This window comes from Lagenorhynchus albirostris, chromosome 20 (assembly GCF_949774975.1).
Source record: "Lagenorhynchus albirostris chromosome 20, mLagAlb1.1, whole genome shotgun sequence".
NCBI lineage: Eukaryota > Metazoa > Chordata > Mammalia > Artiodactyla > Delphinidae > Lagenorhynchus > Lagenorhynchus albirostris.
Window position 1 is genome coordinate 10,302,477 of NC_083114.1, and position 16,483 is coordinate 10,318,959.

General features: G+C 42.0%; 1 protein-coding gene across 2 annotated transcripts; it reads right to left on the reverse strand.

The window, feature by feature from the left end:
• Positions 1 to 4,510: 4,510 nt before the first annotated feature.
• DERL2 (derlin 2) lies at positions 4,511 to 16,444 on the reverse strand. 2 transcript variants are annotated; one of them, XM_060134075.1, is made up of 7 exons: positions 16,147 to 16,282; positions 15,213 to 15,278; positions 12,796 to 12,869; positions 11,353 to 11,446; positions 10,225 to 10,420; positions 9,868 to 9,958; positions 4,511 to 5,014 (listed from the first exon to the last, which is right to left on the reverse strand). In XM_060134075.1, exons 1-7 carry the CDS (start codon positions 16,237 to 16,239, stop codon positions 4,909 to 4,911), a joined length of 720 nt encoding a protein of 239 aa, XP_059990058.1. In that variant the 5' UTR covers positions 16,240 to 16,282; the 3' UTR covers positions 4,511 to 4,908. The 2 variants fall into 2 exon arrangements, with proteins under 2 accessions (XP_059990058.1, XP_059990059.1); XM_060134076.1 differs by lacking the exons at positions 4,511 to 5,014; positions 10,225 to 10,420; positions 11,353 to 11,446; positions 12,796 to 12,869 and having other exon boundaries at positions 9,893 to 9,958; positions 16,147 to 16,444.
• Between the last annotated feature and the right edge of the window lie 39 nt (positions 16,445 to 16,483).

Consider the following 16,483-nt stretch of genomic DNA (forward strand, 5'->3'; position numbering starts at 1 on the left):
AGCAGCTGTTTGCTCTGCATACAGGAAAAGTGATTTCCAGAGAAATCCTGATGTGAAGGACATCAGGCATCTTCTGTAGTTCATTTCCATGAGACTTGCCCTATTCATGAACCTATTAAAAATCCTCCTTCCCCTTTCCTCCAGGTCAGAGGTAATTTTTCTCCAGTTGCTGGTAGTATAGAGACCAGGGTTTACTGAAAATGTGCATGTTGAACTAATAGCAGATACGTATTTAAGAATAACTGACAAAATTTTACTTCCTTCTAAGTATTAATTTAGAAAGTCAACCCAAAATTAACTGGAAACAACTGTTTTAGTCTTTTCAGGCTGCTATGATACCACAGACTGGCTGGCTTATCAACAACAGAAAGTTATTGCTTACAGTTCTGGAGGTGCCAGCATGGTTACTTTCTGGCGAGGGCCCTCTTCCTGGTTCATAGCTGCTGCCTTCTTGCTGCGTCCTCAGGTGATGGAAGGGGCTAGGAATCTCTCTGGAGCTATTTTATAAGGCACTAATCCCATTCATGAGGCTTCCACTTCATGACTTAAGCACCTCCCAAAGGCGTCACTTCCTAAATACCATCACATCAGGCATTGGGATTTCAGCATGAATTTTGGGGGGACACAGACATTCAGACCATAGCAATATGTTAGCTCTCAAATTACGGATTCTGAGTATGTAAAAGACAGACCTCAGTCCTTCTTCCCAGTGTGCTTTCCAGAGTAACCTATTGGAGGGGACATAGGCTCCAAATGATTACAAGAGTACCAGGTAGGTAATATAAATGAGTGAAAGAATCTCTTGATAGAGCAAGTGCCGTCTCTAGAAACAGCCACTAGTTATCTCTCGGCAGCAGGTGCCACGCAGGCCTGGTATTGCCAGATCTTCCGGTTTTTTGCTTTTTCAAGAAGAGCCCCAAATGAAGATTTTCATGTGAAATCTGTCAATTTAAAACACTGGCTCAAAAAACAAAAACCCCCACAAAAACCATGGTGCAGGCAAAAGTAACCACATGCATAGGTAATTCATTCATAATCTCTAGCCTAATGACCCAACGATTCCGCAGCTTCAAAGCTAAGTGGAACAAAGAATTGAAAAATAAAATCCTGTATTGGCATTAAGCAGTGTTACACACATTGCCCCCTCCCCCCAATCCCTCATATTAGTAGTCTGAAATCTGCTGTCCCTCCAAAACGAGTCTCTTGTGGTTAAGTGGCTTTCATATGCAGATGGTCATAAGCTAATAGCTATTCAAGAAATATCTGGGCTCTTCTTCTAAAAGGTGAATTGTCAGACACATCTCATTCTTAACTGCTCTGCAAGGGTCCATGGGTTTAACTATCTGTTCTTACCATGACCATACCAGCTGGTGGTCATCATTGTTGGCTGGCTGGTCGGACCACCAAACCCCTGCCGTTGATCATGTTGTTTTGCTCCATCCCACTTTGAGACAGTCATAAGCTTCAGCAACTAGGTACAAGCTTGCATGCACATACACTAATCCCTCTATAATTAAAAATACCAGATAATAGTTTGCTGATCAATAAACAAAGTATTTATTCAGCACCCATGTGCCAAGCACTATGCTAGGCACTGTGGTGGATACAAAAATTTAAGACATGGTTCCTGCTCTTAAGGAGCTTTTACATTCTCATGAAGGAGACAAGACTCATTTACATGTACCAGCTAAGAACAATACAGTAATTTGGTGTAAGAGTATGTTGTACAGACTCAAAGTGTCATAGGGATTCAAAGAACACAGGCAATGAAATAGGCCCTAGAGTCAAGGTATCTTGAGGAGCCAGGAATGGGGCAAGGCCTTGAAGAACTGAAGAGAATTAAGTTGAGGTCCCTGTTAGGTAGAAGTGGGAGTAACGTGCAGAGGAAGACAACGTATGCATTTGATATGGGGGCTTACTAAGAAGTTACTGTGCATTTCTGAGCAGAGAAGTGACTTGATTATACAAAGTTCAACAAATTTAATGCAAACGTGTAAAATATATAAGTAGCTTAGGGGACAGCCTACAGAACACTGAAAACAACGGCAGTATCATGACTCGCAACATAGTTACCTGTCAAAGGAAAACACAGCCACAATATAAAATGCAGGCTGTGAAGGACAGATGGCAATTCTAGGAAGCCCTTTACCCAACAAGCCAATAGCGCCAATATTTCCTAATTTCATAGGCCCCACAGACAGAGTGAGGGTTTCGTTACCAAGAATCCAGGACTTGGGTGGTCTCTGCTTAGAGACTACACAAGAGGTATGTATGAAAGATACTAGGACATACAACAGTGACACAGAGAAAGAACAAGTGGAAGAGAGAAACAAAGAGAAATCCATAGTGGAAAAAAACAGCAAAATGTATGAAGTGTTATCTCCTATGGAGATGCAATTTGCATGTCCTTTTTTTTTTTTAATGAACATATACTGTATTTCTACAACAAAAAAGCTATGCCTTAGGTGTGCTTTTCAGCATTACTGGTGGAATTCAGGAATCTTTTAAATTCTACGTATGTCAGGTAAATTGGTCACAAGATTCCATGCATCAAATCTCGCTTTTCAGTTGACTTGCATTAAGAAAAAGAAGTGTGTTCTGGAAGAACCAAGATTGAGAGGTAAACTGGGGAAGAAGTGAGGACTTTTCCTTACGTCCAGGTGAGCCAAAGTATCCGGATGTACAACACCGGGCCAGGGATGGTGGTAGTGGGACTGGCCACTCAAATTAAGAGGTCAGTGCTTGGAATGCCAACTGCATAGGACACAATGTAGTAGCACAGCATGGCATCCTGCCACTAGGAATTTTCATCTCATAAAATCGGAGAGACCAAAATCCCATAACTGACTGCGTTTAGGCCATAAACTCAAAATGTTTCCTGTCTTACCCAGTCATCAGTATGTTTAGACATTCCCTACTTAAATGAACACTCAGTGAACAGATTTTAGAATTAAAATTTCACCACAGATATTAGTTAACCTTAGTTAACCACAGTTAACTAAGGGAGAACAAATTTAACTAGAGAAACCTATTTCTAGCCCCAAAACAATGAAAAACAAAACAAAACCAACCTTCTAATTAAAAGCTTTCTTGAACAAAGACAAGACAAAATTTAAGAATCCCATAAGGACTACACATTCTAAGATTGGCATTTAAAGATTTTTTTAAAGCCACTCAGGAAAAAAAGCAGTCCCATTAACCCACGTTCCATTAAAATTGCAACAATCAAAGTTACTGACTAGCAGCGTGTAAAGTACTTATATTAAATTCCATTACTTATGTATATTCCATTTAAAGATATTAAAATACTTTTCACTTCGCAAATGATCTGCAAATTCCCATTTAAGATGTTTATCATGTTTAATCTAAACCTCATATTCATCCTTCTGAGGGACATCTCACACTCTAGAAAGCAACCACTTAGCCAAGCTGCAAATATCTGGGAAATCCCCGGCCTACATGCCATTTATTAGAATGATTTGAATTAATCTCTTTCCTGGGGGTATTCATTCTATTTCTCCCGGTTCTCTGAATTACTTAGGCAGTGTGATAGTAAACCTGCTGAGCCCCCAGGGAGTGAACATCTTGGGTAAGTACTTATTGAACCACTGGCTTTAAGTGCCAACTTCTGTGGACCTGTCTGGTTTCTACCTGGTTGGGAAGGTAAACCAGGTACTTGTCTCTGAAAGCTTCTTTTTTTTTTTTTTGCGGAACGTGGGCCTCTCACTGTTGTGGCCTCTCCCGTTGCAGAGCACAGGCTCCGGACGCGCAGGCTCAGCGGCCATGGCTCACAGGCCCAGCCGCTCCGCGGCATGTGGGATCCTCCCGGACCGGGGCACAAACCCGCGTCCCCTGCATCGGCAAGCGGACTCTCAACCACTGCGCCACCAGGGAAACCCTCTGAAAGCTTCTTGGCTTTTCATGAAGCAAAGGATAAATGTTCACCAGCCAAAGACCCAGGAGAAATGTATCCCTGCCTAACTGGTACCCGCTCATCTCAAGTTAGAGTCAACATTCTAACCTGTCTCCCAGGTGTAAAGATCTTTCTGTTGTTTTCTAAAAATGTGGCCATGACCTGCCTTTCCCTGGATATTTCCGAGCAGAGAAATGCAGAGTAAATAAACGAGACGGTACGTTAGCTTCGCGCCTACCTGACTCTCTACAACAGAGTTCCTGCTACTGCTTGATCCACCCTACCCTTTTTCTCCACCACGCTGTCTGACAACTTGAAGTTTTGTAAAACCCAAACGGAGAACAAACTATCTGGACAACAGAAACAAATCTTCCCACTGGAGCTGGCATTCTGGGTTAGTAAGTTGTGTACACAGCCATGGTGTCTCAGCCGTGTATTTCCAATCTTGAAATGAAATCCAGTCGAAAGCCGTGAAGACACAGGAAGAGCGGGCACGTAAACTGCTCTGAGTGCAGACCTATGCAGGAGAGCTAGAAGACATGGTGATAATTTAAAAGATCACACACAAAAGCTTTAATTCAGTGAGAGAGAGAGAGCGAGATGGAATTCAGTTTTATTTTGTCCTCTCTGAAACTTCCATTTACACCATGGCCTCGTCTATCAAAGAGGAGGAGGAAGAGGAAGAACTCTGCCCGTCACCACAGAACTCAAGTACTCAGGTACTTGCTCCTTAGAGGCAGCAGGGTATTTGTTTCTCCAGTTGTTTGGCTCCAAGAGATTACACTTTCAGTACCAGTGTAGTGAGGAACCACTGGCAAACTGCTGGAAATGTCTTCTGGATTAATCAGTGTGTCATTTCATAAAGTGCTTCTGGAGTCAAAATCTTGTCAAGCTGTCAAAAGTGTCCATACTTTTGCAACACAAAGGATAAAAGAATCCCAATGGGTATGTCACTGAGTCCTTCCCAGCTGGGTCTCGTTATTGGCACTGCCACTTTAGCCACCGAGGCGCTGGCCCTCACCCCAGGCAAAGCCTCCTGGCCGCTCTTCAGGTAGTGGATTGTAATTTGGATCTTCATCTGGTGTATCAAAAATAGCCTTCCTAAAAGACAGCCAACAGATATAATTTAGTCCCAGAGTCATCTTAGGTCCTCAGTACTACTCCAAGATCAAAAAGATCCCATGGGGTTTCCACCAATGGACAAGCAGTACGTCTGCCTACCAGTGAAACAGTTACCATATTTTGAAGGGATTCATAATTATTTCGCATTTACATTAACTTTTACCTCCTTTACTAATTTTTACTACAAAAGCAATACATGTAATTGTAGCGAAAACAGGAAACATATACGAGCAAAACATCCTAAATCACCAGAGGTATTGACACTTTCAATATTCCTCCAGAACTTTTATATATGTAATGTTACGAAAGTTAGACACTACTTCTGTTTTGTAACCTTTCCCTAAATCTATCATGAATGTCTCCCCACAACCAAGGTATCACCCAACATCCACTGATAGATGAATAGGCAAACAAAATGGTATATACATACAATGGAATATTATTCAGTCTTAAAAAGAAAGGAAATTCTGACACATGCTACAACATGGATGAACCTTGAAGACACTGTGCTAAGTGAAATCAGCCAGTCAGAAAAGGACAAGTACTGTACGTTTCCAATTATATGAGATACCTAGAGTTGTCAAATTCATGGAGATAGAAAGTAGAATGGTGGTTGTCAAGGACTCGGGGGAAAGAAGGAATGGGGAGTTAATGTTTAATGGACACAGAGTTTCACTTTTTTAATATGAAGAGTTCTATAGATGGAAGGTGTTGATAGAAGCACAACGTGAATGTACTTAATGCGACTGAACAGTACACTCAAAATGTACAAGATGACAAATTTTATGTATACTTTATTGTAATTAAACTTTAAAAAAAACCTAACAAGTTATTCCAAGAAAAATCACACGGAGCATAAGAAGGGATAGCAAATGTCCAAAAGACTTTTAAAATACTACCATATGGTCATTCAAAATTTCCTTAAAGAATTAACCATTAAAGAAGCATCCTCTATTTGCATTCATGTTTTTAATTGTATTTGCCCACAGCTGATGAAATTAGATTATCTGAAAACTCCTGTTTTATACTGGGGTCAGAAAAAGCGTCTATATTTCAATATGAGCTCCTTTAATTCTTACAAATTAACAATAAACAGGCACTAAAAGAAAAATAAAGAGCTGAACAAGCAATTCAAAAAGGAAATCCAAATGGTTAAAAAACATGAAAATGTTTGCTCTCACAAGAAATAAAGGAAAGCATGTTAAAAACTGAGCCCCCCCCCCAATCTACTTCCCAAACATTAGGTAGGGCAGAACAAAGCAGGTGTCCATGCGGGGAGGATGGGGGTGGGGAGGGGTGGAGCCATGGTGGCCCAGAGCAGGATGGGGGTTAGGGGAGCAGCCTTGCATAGGGAGTCAAGAGCCCAACTGGGGCATGCACACATGGAGCTGGCCTGCTGCAGGGTGTCAAGAGTAGGGTAAGGAGGGCACCCCCATAAGAGGGCAGCCTGACATAGGGAGTCTGAGGCACAGCAGGGTGAGCAAGGCATCCATATGGAACAGGGGGACACAGTGATGAGAGACTGGCTACATATGGGGGTATTAATTAAATAACTAAAAACATTAATGATAACAGGAATCGGGTTTCTCACTGTCAGTGAGAATGGGGAAATATGGAAAGGGGTGGATTGTCATAAAATAGAATACTACTCAGCAAAAAAGGGAACAAATTACTGTTACAAGAAAAACAATGTGAGTTTCAAAAACATGATGTTGAATGAAAGAGCCCTTATACAAAGGAGTATATACATACTGTATGATTCCACTCATGAAGCTGTAGAACATGCAAAACTAATCTGTGGAGCGACAAAATCAGCATAGTGATTGTTTCTTGGGGGAAGGGGGCAGGGTTGACAGGAAAGGGGCTTGAGAGAACTTTCTGGGTAATGGTAATTTTCTCTTGATAAGAGTTTGGGTTACATAGGTATGTGCGTTTATGAAAACCCGTTAGTCGAAACCCTTGCGATTTGTGTATTTTGTTGTATATAAACAAAGAACTCTAGTTAGGGACTTCCCTGGTGGCACAGTGGTTAAGACTCCACACTCCCAAAGCAAGCAGCCCGGGTTTGATCCTTGGTCAGGGAACTAGATCCCACATGCATGCTGCAACTAAGAGTTCGCATGCCACAACTAAGGAGCCCACCTGCTGCAACTAAGACCTGGTGCAACCAAATAAATAAATAAATTTTAAAAAAGAATTCTAGTTAGTGATATAGATTCTAAAATATTTAGAGAATTAAGTATACTGGAATGGAAAGATGGATGGAGGGATAGATAGATGTACAAAAAGCAAGAATAGTAAACTGTTAATTGTAGAATCTATGTGGTAGGTAAATGTGACTGTATAATTTTTTCCACTTTTCTGTAAGTTTGGAAATTTTCATAATAAAATATTGGAGGAAAAATATAGAAAGGAAAAAAAGAATGAATGAATCACGTGGAGTTGTACCAGAACTGCAAGTATCCGCATAAACCCATGTTTAAAAAACACACAGATCTGGGCTTCTCTGGTGGCGCAGTGGTTGGAAGTCCGCCTGCCGATGCAGGGGACGCGGGTTCGTGCCCCGGTCCGGGAAGATCCCACATGCCGCGGAGCGGCTGGGCCCGTGAGCCATGGCCGCTGAGCCTGCGCATCCGGAGCCTGTGCTCCGCAACGGGAGAGGCCACAGAAGTGAGAGGCCCGCGTACCGCAAAAGGAAAAAAAAAAAAAAAAAAAACACACAGATCTGAAAACATACATGTATATACACTCATATGCATATGTATATAATTCCCTTGCTCTGTTCACTGAGAGGACTTGGGAGTAGTAATACTCCAAAAGCAATAAGCACATCTCCCGCCCAGACCGTGGACCCTAAATACCATTCTCTACTAAAAAGGAACTAGGCCTCCTTAAAGAAATAGCTGATTCTACAACTGGATCAAGAAGAGCACAAGATGAGCCTGGGATATCTTGCTAGGCCAGAAAGTAATAAATTGGTTTAAAAAAAAAAAAAAAAGATGGGAGCACATTGAATAGTACTTCAAAGCCAGTTTAAGGAGGCTCCCCTTGGCCAAATCTGGGACAATATAAGCATCAAAATAAACAACAATAAGGGATTATAATTCATGAATAAAACATGAAACCATGGATTCTTGCAGATATAAATGAATTGAAATTCGATATGAAAAAGGATGTTTACGTAGTCTCAAAGTACCTCCCCACAAAACACTTAATTACAAAGGGGAAAAAAAGTAACTTTGGCAATGGAAAAGCCCTGCAGATACCTTAATCAAGTAATCAAAGTGATTACTACCACTTTGGCAAATTCAACCAATTGAAATCCTGTGCCAATAGGCTGCAATCAGAAGAACGCAGTATCACTTCTCTGATATTCCTGCCACAGATGCAAAACCTGAACCTAAATGTGAGGGAACATCAGACAAACCCAAATTGAGAGACATTCTACAAAATGGGGTTATAATCTTCAAAAACATCAATGTCACGAAAGACAAGGTAAAGCTGAGGAGCTGCTCCACACTGAAAGGGACTAAAGAGACATGGTAACGAAGCGAAACACCTGAATCTGAACTGCATTCTTCTGCTATAAAGAATATTCTGAGGACAACTGCCAAAAGTGGAATTGGGTCTGAGAATTAATGTTTATTTCCAGATTTTGACTATGTAAAAGACTGTCCTTGTTTACAGAAAGTGCACATTAAAGGGGGTCATGGGGCTCTCCCACATTTGATGAAGATGTGGGGAAATGGACACATACGTTGCTGGTGGAAATGTAAACCTGAATATCCATTCTGCATGGCGGTTTGGCAAGAAACTGAACAGCTATTCTACTTGTAGGAATTTATCCTTTGAAAATAATCATGGATGTGCGCAAAGGATGTGCTGCTACACATGCTATATGGATGTGTAGCTACAGGAATGTTCACCACTCCAATCATGGAAGGAAGAGCAAGAAGGATGTCAGTGTCCATTGCTAAGAGACTCGTAAATCGTGCTCCATTCATATCGGGGGTATCATGCAGCTGTTACAATTCTGTCGGACATTTATGACGGAAAAATGATTATGATATATTACATTAGAAAGAAGCTTATGAAATAGCATTTTTTAAAGAGTACACAGACAGTAAAAGGCTCATGAATACACATTAAAAAGTTAACAGTGGTAGCCACTGTTATATCTAAATGGTGGGATTATGGAAGACTTTACTTTCTTGATTTTGCTTATTCTACAGTCAACATTTAATAATAAAAACTCACATTTTATTCCTCAAGTGAACCCTTTTTAATGCAGTACGTCCCAAGGACACAAAATTCTGGCATAGAAGGAGGTCCTATAAATCAAAGCTCTACCCTCAGGAAACTGACATGTGAAAAAGCAGAAGGGACTTGCTTAAAATCACATGGCTGGTTGGCAGAACAAACAGCCTGTATCTGGTTTCCAGCCCAAAGCTATTTCCACTCTACTTCACTGCTTATCTCTATCACCTGTTTGGAAGACCAGACATTCCACCTTTAGAAACCTCCCTCTAGTCAGTTTTGCCCATTTCGCTACTTCACCTCTCTAAACTCAGACAGCATCCTTCATGAAACCAACAGCCTCCTCCCTGGGACAGGAGGTGCTGGTGGTCAGCTGGGACAGCAATTACCACATCACCCTCAGGACACCTTGAGCCTCCTGCCACAACTCTGGCATGGTCTGTTCCTACCCAATCCAATTGCTCCTCAACGGCAGCCCGATTGCTCAATCTCCAAATATTTACTGGCCTGAACGATGTGTGCTGGGAGCCCCGGTTTACCTGCAAGGAACATGTAACCTGGTGTTAAATACTCACAGAATAGATGGTGTTTTCAAAATTCTTATTCCACCAGGTTGATTGGGAAATACATCTTCCAAGAAAAAATATATGTGTCCAACTGCAATACCTAGAGTCAACCAGAAATAAAGGATGAGGGAGAGGATTAGAAATTTGATGGCAGGAGGCTCTACCAACAAAAATTTCTTCTCTTTAGGAAGAAATGTCAATATACTTATTAACATCTTGAAAACTAATATTGTAGTCTTTGAGCATATAACTATCAGATAATCCTGTAAGAGCTGTATATGAAGGCCAGGCAGGATTAACATGAAAAATAGTGACAAAATAAGTTTGCAAGTAAAATAATAGAAAAAGTAGTGCTAAGAATCTTACCCAAGAGGTCCACAATGATTGAGTTCCCCAACAACAAGGAAAAGCCCATGAGCACCCAGGGTAGAAAGGGGGCCTGGAAATTGAGAAGGCCGAAGAAGTTCATGCGGACATACGGGTTCCTTCGGCTCCACACGTAGACAAGCATTATTGTAAAGGCCTGGCCCAAGAAAACTAAGCTCACAAACAAACCGAAAAGCTAGCGGTTGGCATTAAGGAAAACAGCAACATTAAGTATAATAGGGAAGACTGGGCAAGGGAACTAAGGATTGTGTTCTAACATACATTTGAATTAGGAAAGGCGAGCAGTAGTTACATCTTTAGGAAAAAAAAAAAAGCCTGAAAATAATTACCCAGAGCCATCAGGCAAAAACCTGCTTAGGCGACATCATCTGAAGTGTTGCTAATTCAAATTAATATTCTGCTTTCATGAAGTTCTTGCCTCTTTGGAGTATGTGTTAATTCCTTGGTCAGTGATCACCATGAGGACCTTTACAAACGTGAATCAAGCCAGCTGGAGCAAAACCATCTTGTCAGACAGGGCTACATTCAAGTCTGGTACTCAGTTGACAATTCTTTTTTCAAAAAAGTAATTTATTTAACTAATAAGAAACTACTGTATAGCACAGGGAACTCTACTCAATGCTCTGTGGTGACCTAAAAAATGGGAAGGAAATCCAAAAAAGAGGGGCTATATGCATACGTATAGCTGATTCACTTTGCTGTACAGCAGAAACTAACACAACATTGTAAAGCAACTATACTCCAATAAAAATTTTTAAAAAGTTTTGATGTTGACCAAATAAACGTCTTACCAACTTAGCTTAAAAGTAAAGTACACCCACCAACAAGAATACATCTAAGATACTTAATAGTAACCCACCTGGGTTAACAGTTCCTCTGACTTGCTCACAGTAGAAAAGCATCCTGTCCAACCTCTAGGCTTAGAAAAGCTGCCACATAAAGTACGCTGTAAAATAAATAGGAGCCTGAAGCTAATATGTGGGGGGTCTACTTTTATCTGTTCATTCCGAGTATCTAGTGAATTTTGGGAGACAGATGAAAAGCTTTAGGAAGAGAGAGGGAGTTCTTTAGTATTTTCCTGTATTTGTTCTATTTGTCGAAGGATACAGTCATTAAGAATCCACCAAAAAGGAACATAAATACAAAGTCTGCTGTCCGACCTCGGAAAGAGCCTTCTTCTAGCATTCGACAGTAACGATATCTTAAGTTCCAAGTTAAGAAAATGTTAAGCACACAAATATGAAGAAAGTAAATTTCTTTTTTTTAAATTTTTTTTTGCGGTACACGGGCCTCTCACTGTTGTGGCCTCTCCCATTGCGGAGCACAGGCTCCGGACGCGCAGGCTCAGCGGCCATGGCTCACGGGCCCAGCCGCTCCGTGGCATGTGGGATCCTCCCGGACCGGGGCACAAACCCGTGTCCCCTGCATCGGCAGGCGGACTCTCAACCACTGTGCCACCAGGGAAGCCCAAGAAAGTAAAATTTAATGTACCACTTAAGTACACTTGGACTCCACTTTATGTGTAAGAACTCAGCCTTTGTTCCTGTAAGAATATTTATGAGTGGTAGTATGGTTGCCTCTCTTTTACCAGGCATTTTAGGCAAGGTGAAGAGAAGACCGGCTCCATGTTTTACAAAAACTGTTCCTGACTGGGGAACTAAGCCAGACACCACATAAACATGCTTCCCGTCACCTACTACACCTTTTCAAATTTGTACTGTCTTTCCCGTGTTCAGCCACACCATAATCTACACCATCCTTGCTTTTTCACAACCTAATTTGGAGGAAATCCCCATCAAGAAGCTTCATGTAAAAATCTGCCTTTTCAGGCCAGGGAGTTAAGCATTGCTATACCTCAGTCAATAAGGAGGCATTACAATGAAAAAATTTAATTATTAGAAACTTACCAGAATGATACACCATACAGAAGACACAGGAATCCATCCTAGGGCAGGAATCCTGTCACCCCTAAAATGCCCTTTGTCTACTGCAGATGAGTTGAGCTGTAACTCTCCTCTTAATCCAGAGGGTTGGGGTGCAGGAGAAATGCCCTGCTCAACGGCCCCAATTACCATGTGATCAGAGCACAACTCTTCCTCTTTCAACAAACTGGAACATGGCGAGCCCAGGAGACACGGCGCTGTCTTTCCAACCAGTGGAACCAGCAACCAAGATCCAAGGAGATCTCAAGTTCTCCATCCCCCATGAACCCACTCCCAGGTTGTGTTTTATCACTTGGGGCCCGCCAGTGTTATTTTGTAAGTACACCTCAATTAAATCACTTCTGCTCTCCTTTGATCAGATCTGTAAGTGGCTTATGGGCAGAAATGTAAACATTTTATGGTTAAATACCTCCCATTTGAATAAAATGACCTATAAACACCCTCAAAACATTACTAACTGACCAACTATTCTGTGTATCACTGAACCAGTAGCCAGAAGTTACAGCTAAGATGGTAACAAAAATAACAGGATTAATAGTTTCAAACAATATTGTATTTCCTAAGTAAACCTAAAGTTTTTATGCTAACCCCACTTAGTAAAGGATACAGAAAAATCATGTTAAATAAAAAATTGAATCCAACTGGCCCAAAAAATAAGAAATTGGTGATTAGCCTCCATATCTGTTAAAAGAAAAAAATCAAGAGAAAGATAGATTAAGTAAAATATACCAGAAAACATTTTTATATTAAGATGAAGGAGATATCCTATGACTACAAGGGTTGGAAGGCCATGAATAGGTGATACTATGTCTGAACTCAAAAGTGAGGCACACAATCTGACACTGAATTTTTGTGCTGCTTCAGTGAAAGATGTCACTTGCCCCAGGAAATTTCTAAGGATAGTAGGACAGAAAACTTGAAATTGTGATTCTTTTTTTTTTTTTAAACCCATACTATATGGTCAGGCAAATTATGGGAAAAGTTTGATGGAAAGACTAGGTTAATTTGCAGAATAGTGCTTTCATATATGTAGTATCACAATCTAATGAATAGTCTCAAGATATGAAAGGAAAATTGCTGGATCTAATATCAATTGCTAAGAAATGTTTCTATATCAGTTGTCAGAAACATCCAGAGTGAAGAGTAATTCTAAAGCAAATACTCAAGTTCTAGTCTGAACAAAGAGCCAACTCCCTGTAAGTAAAGACCTAATACTTTAACAATTAGAGTCTAATTGGTAGATACACAGACGCTCATTTTCAAACCCTGATATACTCTTACCCACCCAAACCATCCACACCTGCAATAAAAACAACTACTCACAATGACAGAACACTTAACATTTAAAGTGTTTTAAAATATTCTGTTCTCTCATATGATCTTAATTATCCTGTGAGATGAGCAGGTTAGCACTACCATCCCCATTTCACATATGAGGAAAGTAAGAGACCTGGATGATTTTAAAATGGCCTGCCCAAGGACACACAGCTTGTATAGGGAGACTGAACTCAAACGGAGAAATCCTAATTCCAACTGCAGATACTGGTGTCAAGAGTTTAACCTCAGGGGCTTCCTTGGTGGTCCAGTGGTTAAGACTCCATGCTTCTACTGTAGAAGATGCGGGTTTGATTCCCTAGTTGGGGAACTAAGATCCCGCATGCCACATGGCTGGCCAAAAAACCCCCCCAAAAAAACAAAAAACAAGTTTAACCTCAGGCAAAATCAAATCTCGTTTGTTTGGATGGAGCTATAGCTCCCAGCAAAGGCCATGTGAGTAGAGGAGGAAGAATGCAGTTACAAGGGCCCACAGGTCTGCTTTATGCATCATTTAATTCTTAAGAATTGGTAACTTTTTTTTTTTTTTTGCGGTACACGGGCCTCTCACTGTTGTGGCCTCTCCCGTTGCGGAGCACAGGCTCCGGACGCGCAGGTTCAGCGGCCATGGCTCTCAGGCCCAGCCGCTCCGCGGCATGTGGGATCTTCCTGGACCGGGGCACGAACCCGTGTCCCCTGCATGGGCAGGCGGACTCTCAACCACTGTGCCACCAGGGAAGCTCCAAGAATTTGTAACTATTAAAGTTGAAACAATTCAGGATTGTTTACTACATACTAACTGCATCCAGGATTTTAGATTCCTCAACCTAGTGAGGAGACAAGCATATAAATAAGTGCAAGTATGAGATGAAAGATATAAAAAAAGTATTTACAGATACCCTAAGGACACAAGGGAGGATGAATCTGAGAAGGCTACACAAAAGCTGCATCTTGAAAGACAAGCTGGAGTTCAGTGGGTATACAGTGAATGAAACACATTTGGGACAGAGGCAACAGCAGGTGTAGAGACAGAATTACTGGTTTTGGGGTCTCTCTCTTACTCCAACTATAGCCTATATGATCATTCTAGAACAGGAAAACACATCTCTCTTTTAGCACTCAAATTACTGGAAAGGACCATCTCTCACTGTAATCTAATACACTGCCATGTTGTCTTCGATGTCAGTCTTCTGGAGTTGTTAGGATGATGTGATCCCTGGAAGATGGATCAGAACACTAACTGAACTGAGTTTCTGAACAGGACCATAGCAGTAACACCAAGGTGGCAGGTGTGGTACATGGTGGTGAGTGCACAAAATAAGGGCATCCTGTGAGACTCTCCCTGGACAGCCAGCTGATCAGTCTCCTCTCAATCTGTAACATTAACTTTGAACCAGTGATTCCTAAATACAGGAACTGGACACATCAAATCAAAACCATGCAGAGAACTTTAAAAATAAAATACAGATTCTTAATTCCTACACTTGGCGATTCTGATTTGGTACATGATGAGGAGCTTGAGAGTCTCTTAAAAGTTCCAGACTGCAAGAATCACTGCTTTGTACCCCGTCTCCCCACCTCCATAAGCCTTATAATCAAGTATTCCCACTGAATTCTTTGAGACAGTATATGACAGGATTAGCTACTAAAATGTAAGAAAAACAAGTTCAAAAACTGAGGCATTAATGGCGGTTGTGATGGACCACTTACTTGAAAGTGTTTAAAGATTAATTCGGGATTGAAGTACAACTGAAAAGGTGTGATCAATTCCAACTGCTGAAATAGAAAAAGAATTTCTTCAAGCAAGTCAATCAAGAAACAAAATATCATCATTTACAACAAAAGATTAATAGGGCCAGCAATTTCCCACTCTCAGTCACTTAGACTGAATCATTTAAGGCTTTCTTCTTAGGCTGGAGGAAAAGGATGGTAAAGAATTGTGTAGAATTGATACAATTCTTTGTATTCCCCAATACCTAACACAAAGTAAAAGTCTGTTTGATGTTTCAATAGTTAAGGGTAATGTGACGGTATGGAAGGCAGGTGGTGATATCTTAGATACAGGGCAAGTAAGAGCAGCTGCTACGAATCTGTCCAACACATGGGCACCACCTGAAACAACTGTGTGAAGCAACAGAATTCACTCAAAAGAACCAAGACTCAATACCCTGCCACCGTGAGGGCTGGGTGCTTCCAGCCAACCTCTATTACAGACTCTCTGTATTTCAAGACTTTTCCGCTCGACAACTTCCAGCTTTCTATCCTCAATATCTACGTTTCTCCAGTAAGCGGACCCTCCTTCCACTAGTCACCACATTATCATCTGGCCACCGCAGGAGTTCTCAGACACGTTTCCTGGGTGGGCGGCTCCCACCCAAGCCCTGACTTGGTACAGATCCTGCCTTTATTTCTCAAAAACTGACCCTCAGTCCTGATCCCCCAGCCCTCTTGGAGCAGCACTCCCTTCTAGGGTCACCGGGTAAGCACTCACGGGGCCACTCCGAACCCCAAAGTGAACCCTGTACGCCTCCACCCACCCTTGAGACCAACCCCTCTGAGCTTCCCGGAGGCCCAAACCCCAGTTTCCCGAGGACCCGGTTATATCCAGCACGGATAATGAGAAGCTGGCGCTGCAGCTGCTCACCACAGCGGCGGTGGTGAGGACGCAGGCGGTGGTGTAGGCGCGGCTGACCGGTGGGATCTGCAGGTACTCCAACCGGAGGCTCTGGTACGCCATTTTCCCCGCCGCCGCCGGCCCCCCCCCACTTCCCCTTCCGCCAGTCTGTCCCAGAGGCGGGGCGGGATCAGGGCGGGGCCCTCCCCTTTACGCTGCTGCCCAATCAGCGCTGCTCACTTGGTCAGCCACCAATCGCTAGAGCCCGAATGAAAGCACACCCGCCAATCACGAGTTGTGTCTCCGCGGCGGCCCAGCCTCGCTTCTCCACCCACCTACGTCGCGGGAAAGAGGGTGAGTACCGCTT

Bases quoted from the DNA above. Each gene is read 5' to 3' on its own strand.
- DERL2 (XM_060134075.1), bottom strand. From the start codon at position 16,239: ATGGCGTACCAGAGCCTCCGGTTGGAGTACCTGCAGATCCCACCGGTC. The intron at 15,279-16,146 runs GTGAGCAGCTGC...TTTCTATTTCAG, and splicing joins TCCTCACCACCGCCGCTGTG to CAGTTGGAATTGATCACACC. The intron at 9,959-10,224 runs GTAAGATTCTTA...GGTTGACTCTAG, and splicing joins AATCATTGTGGACCTCTTGG to GTATTGCAGTTGGACACATA.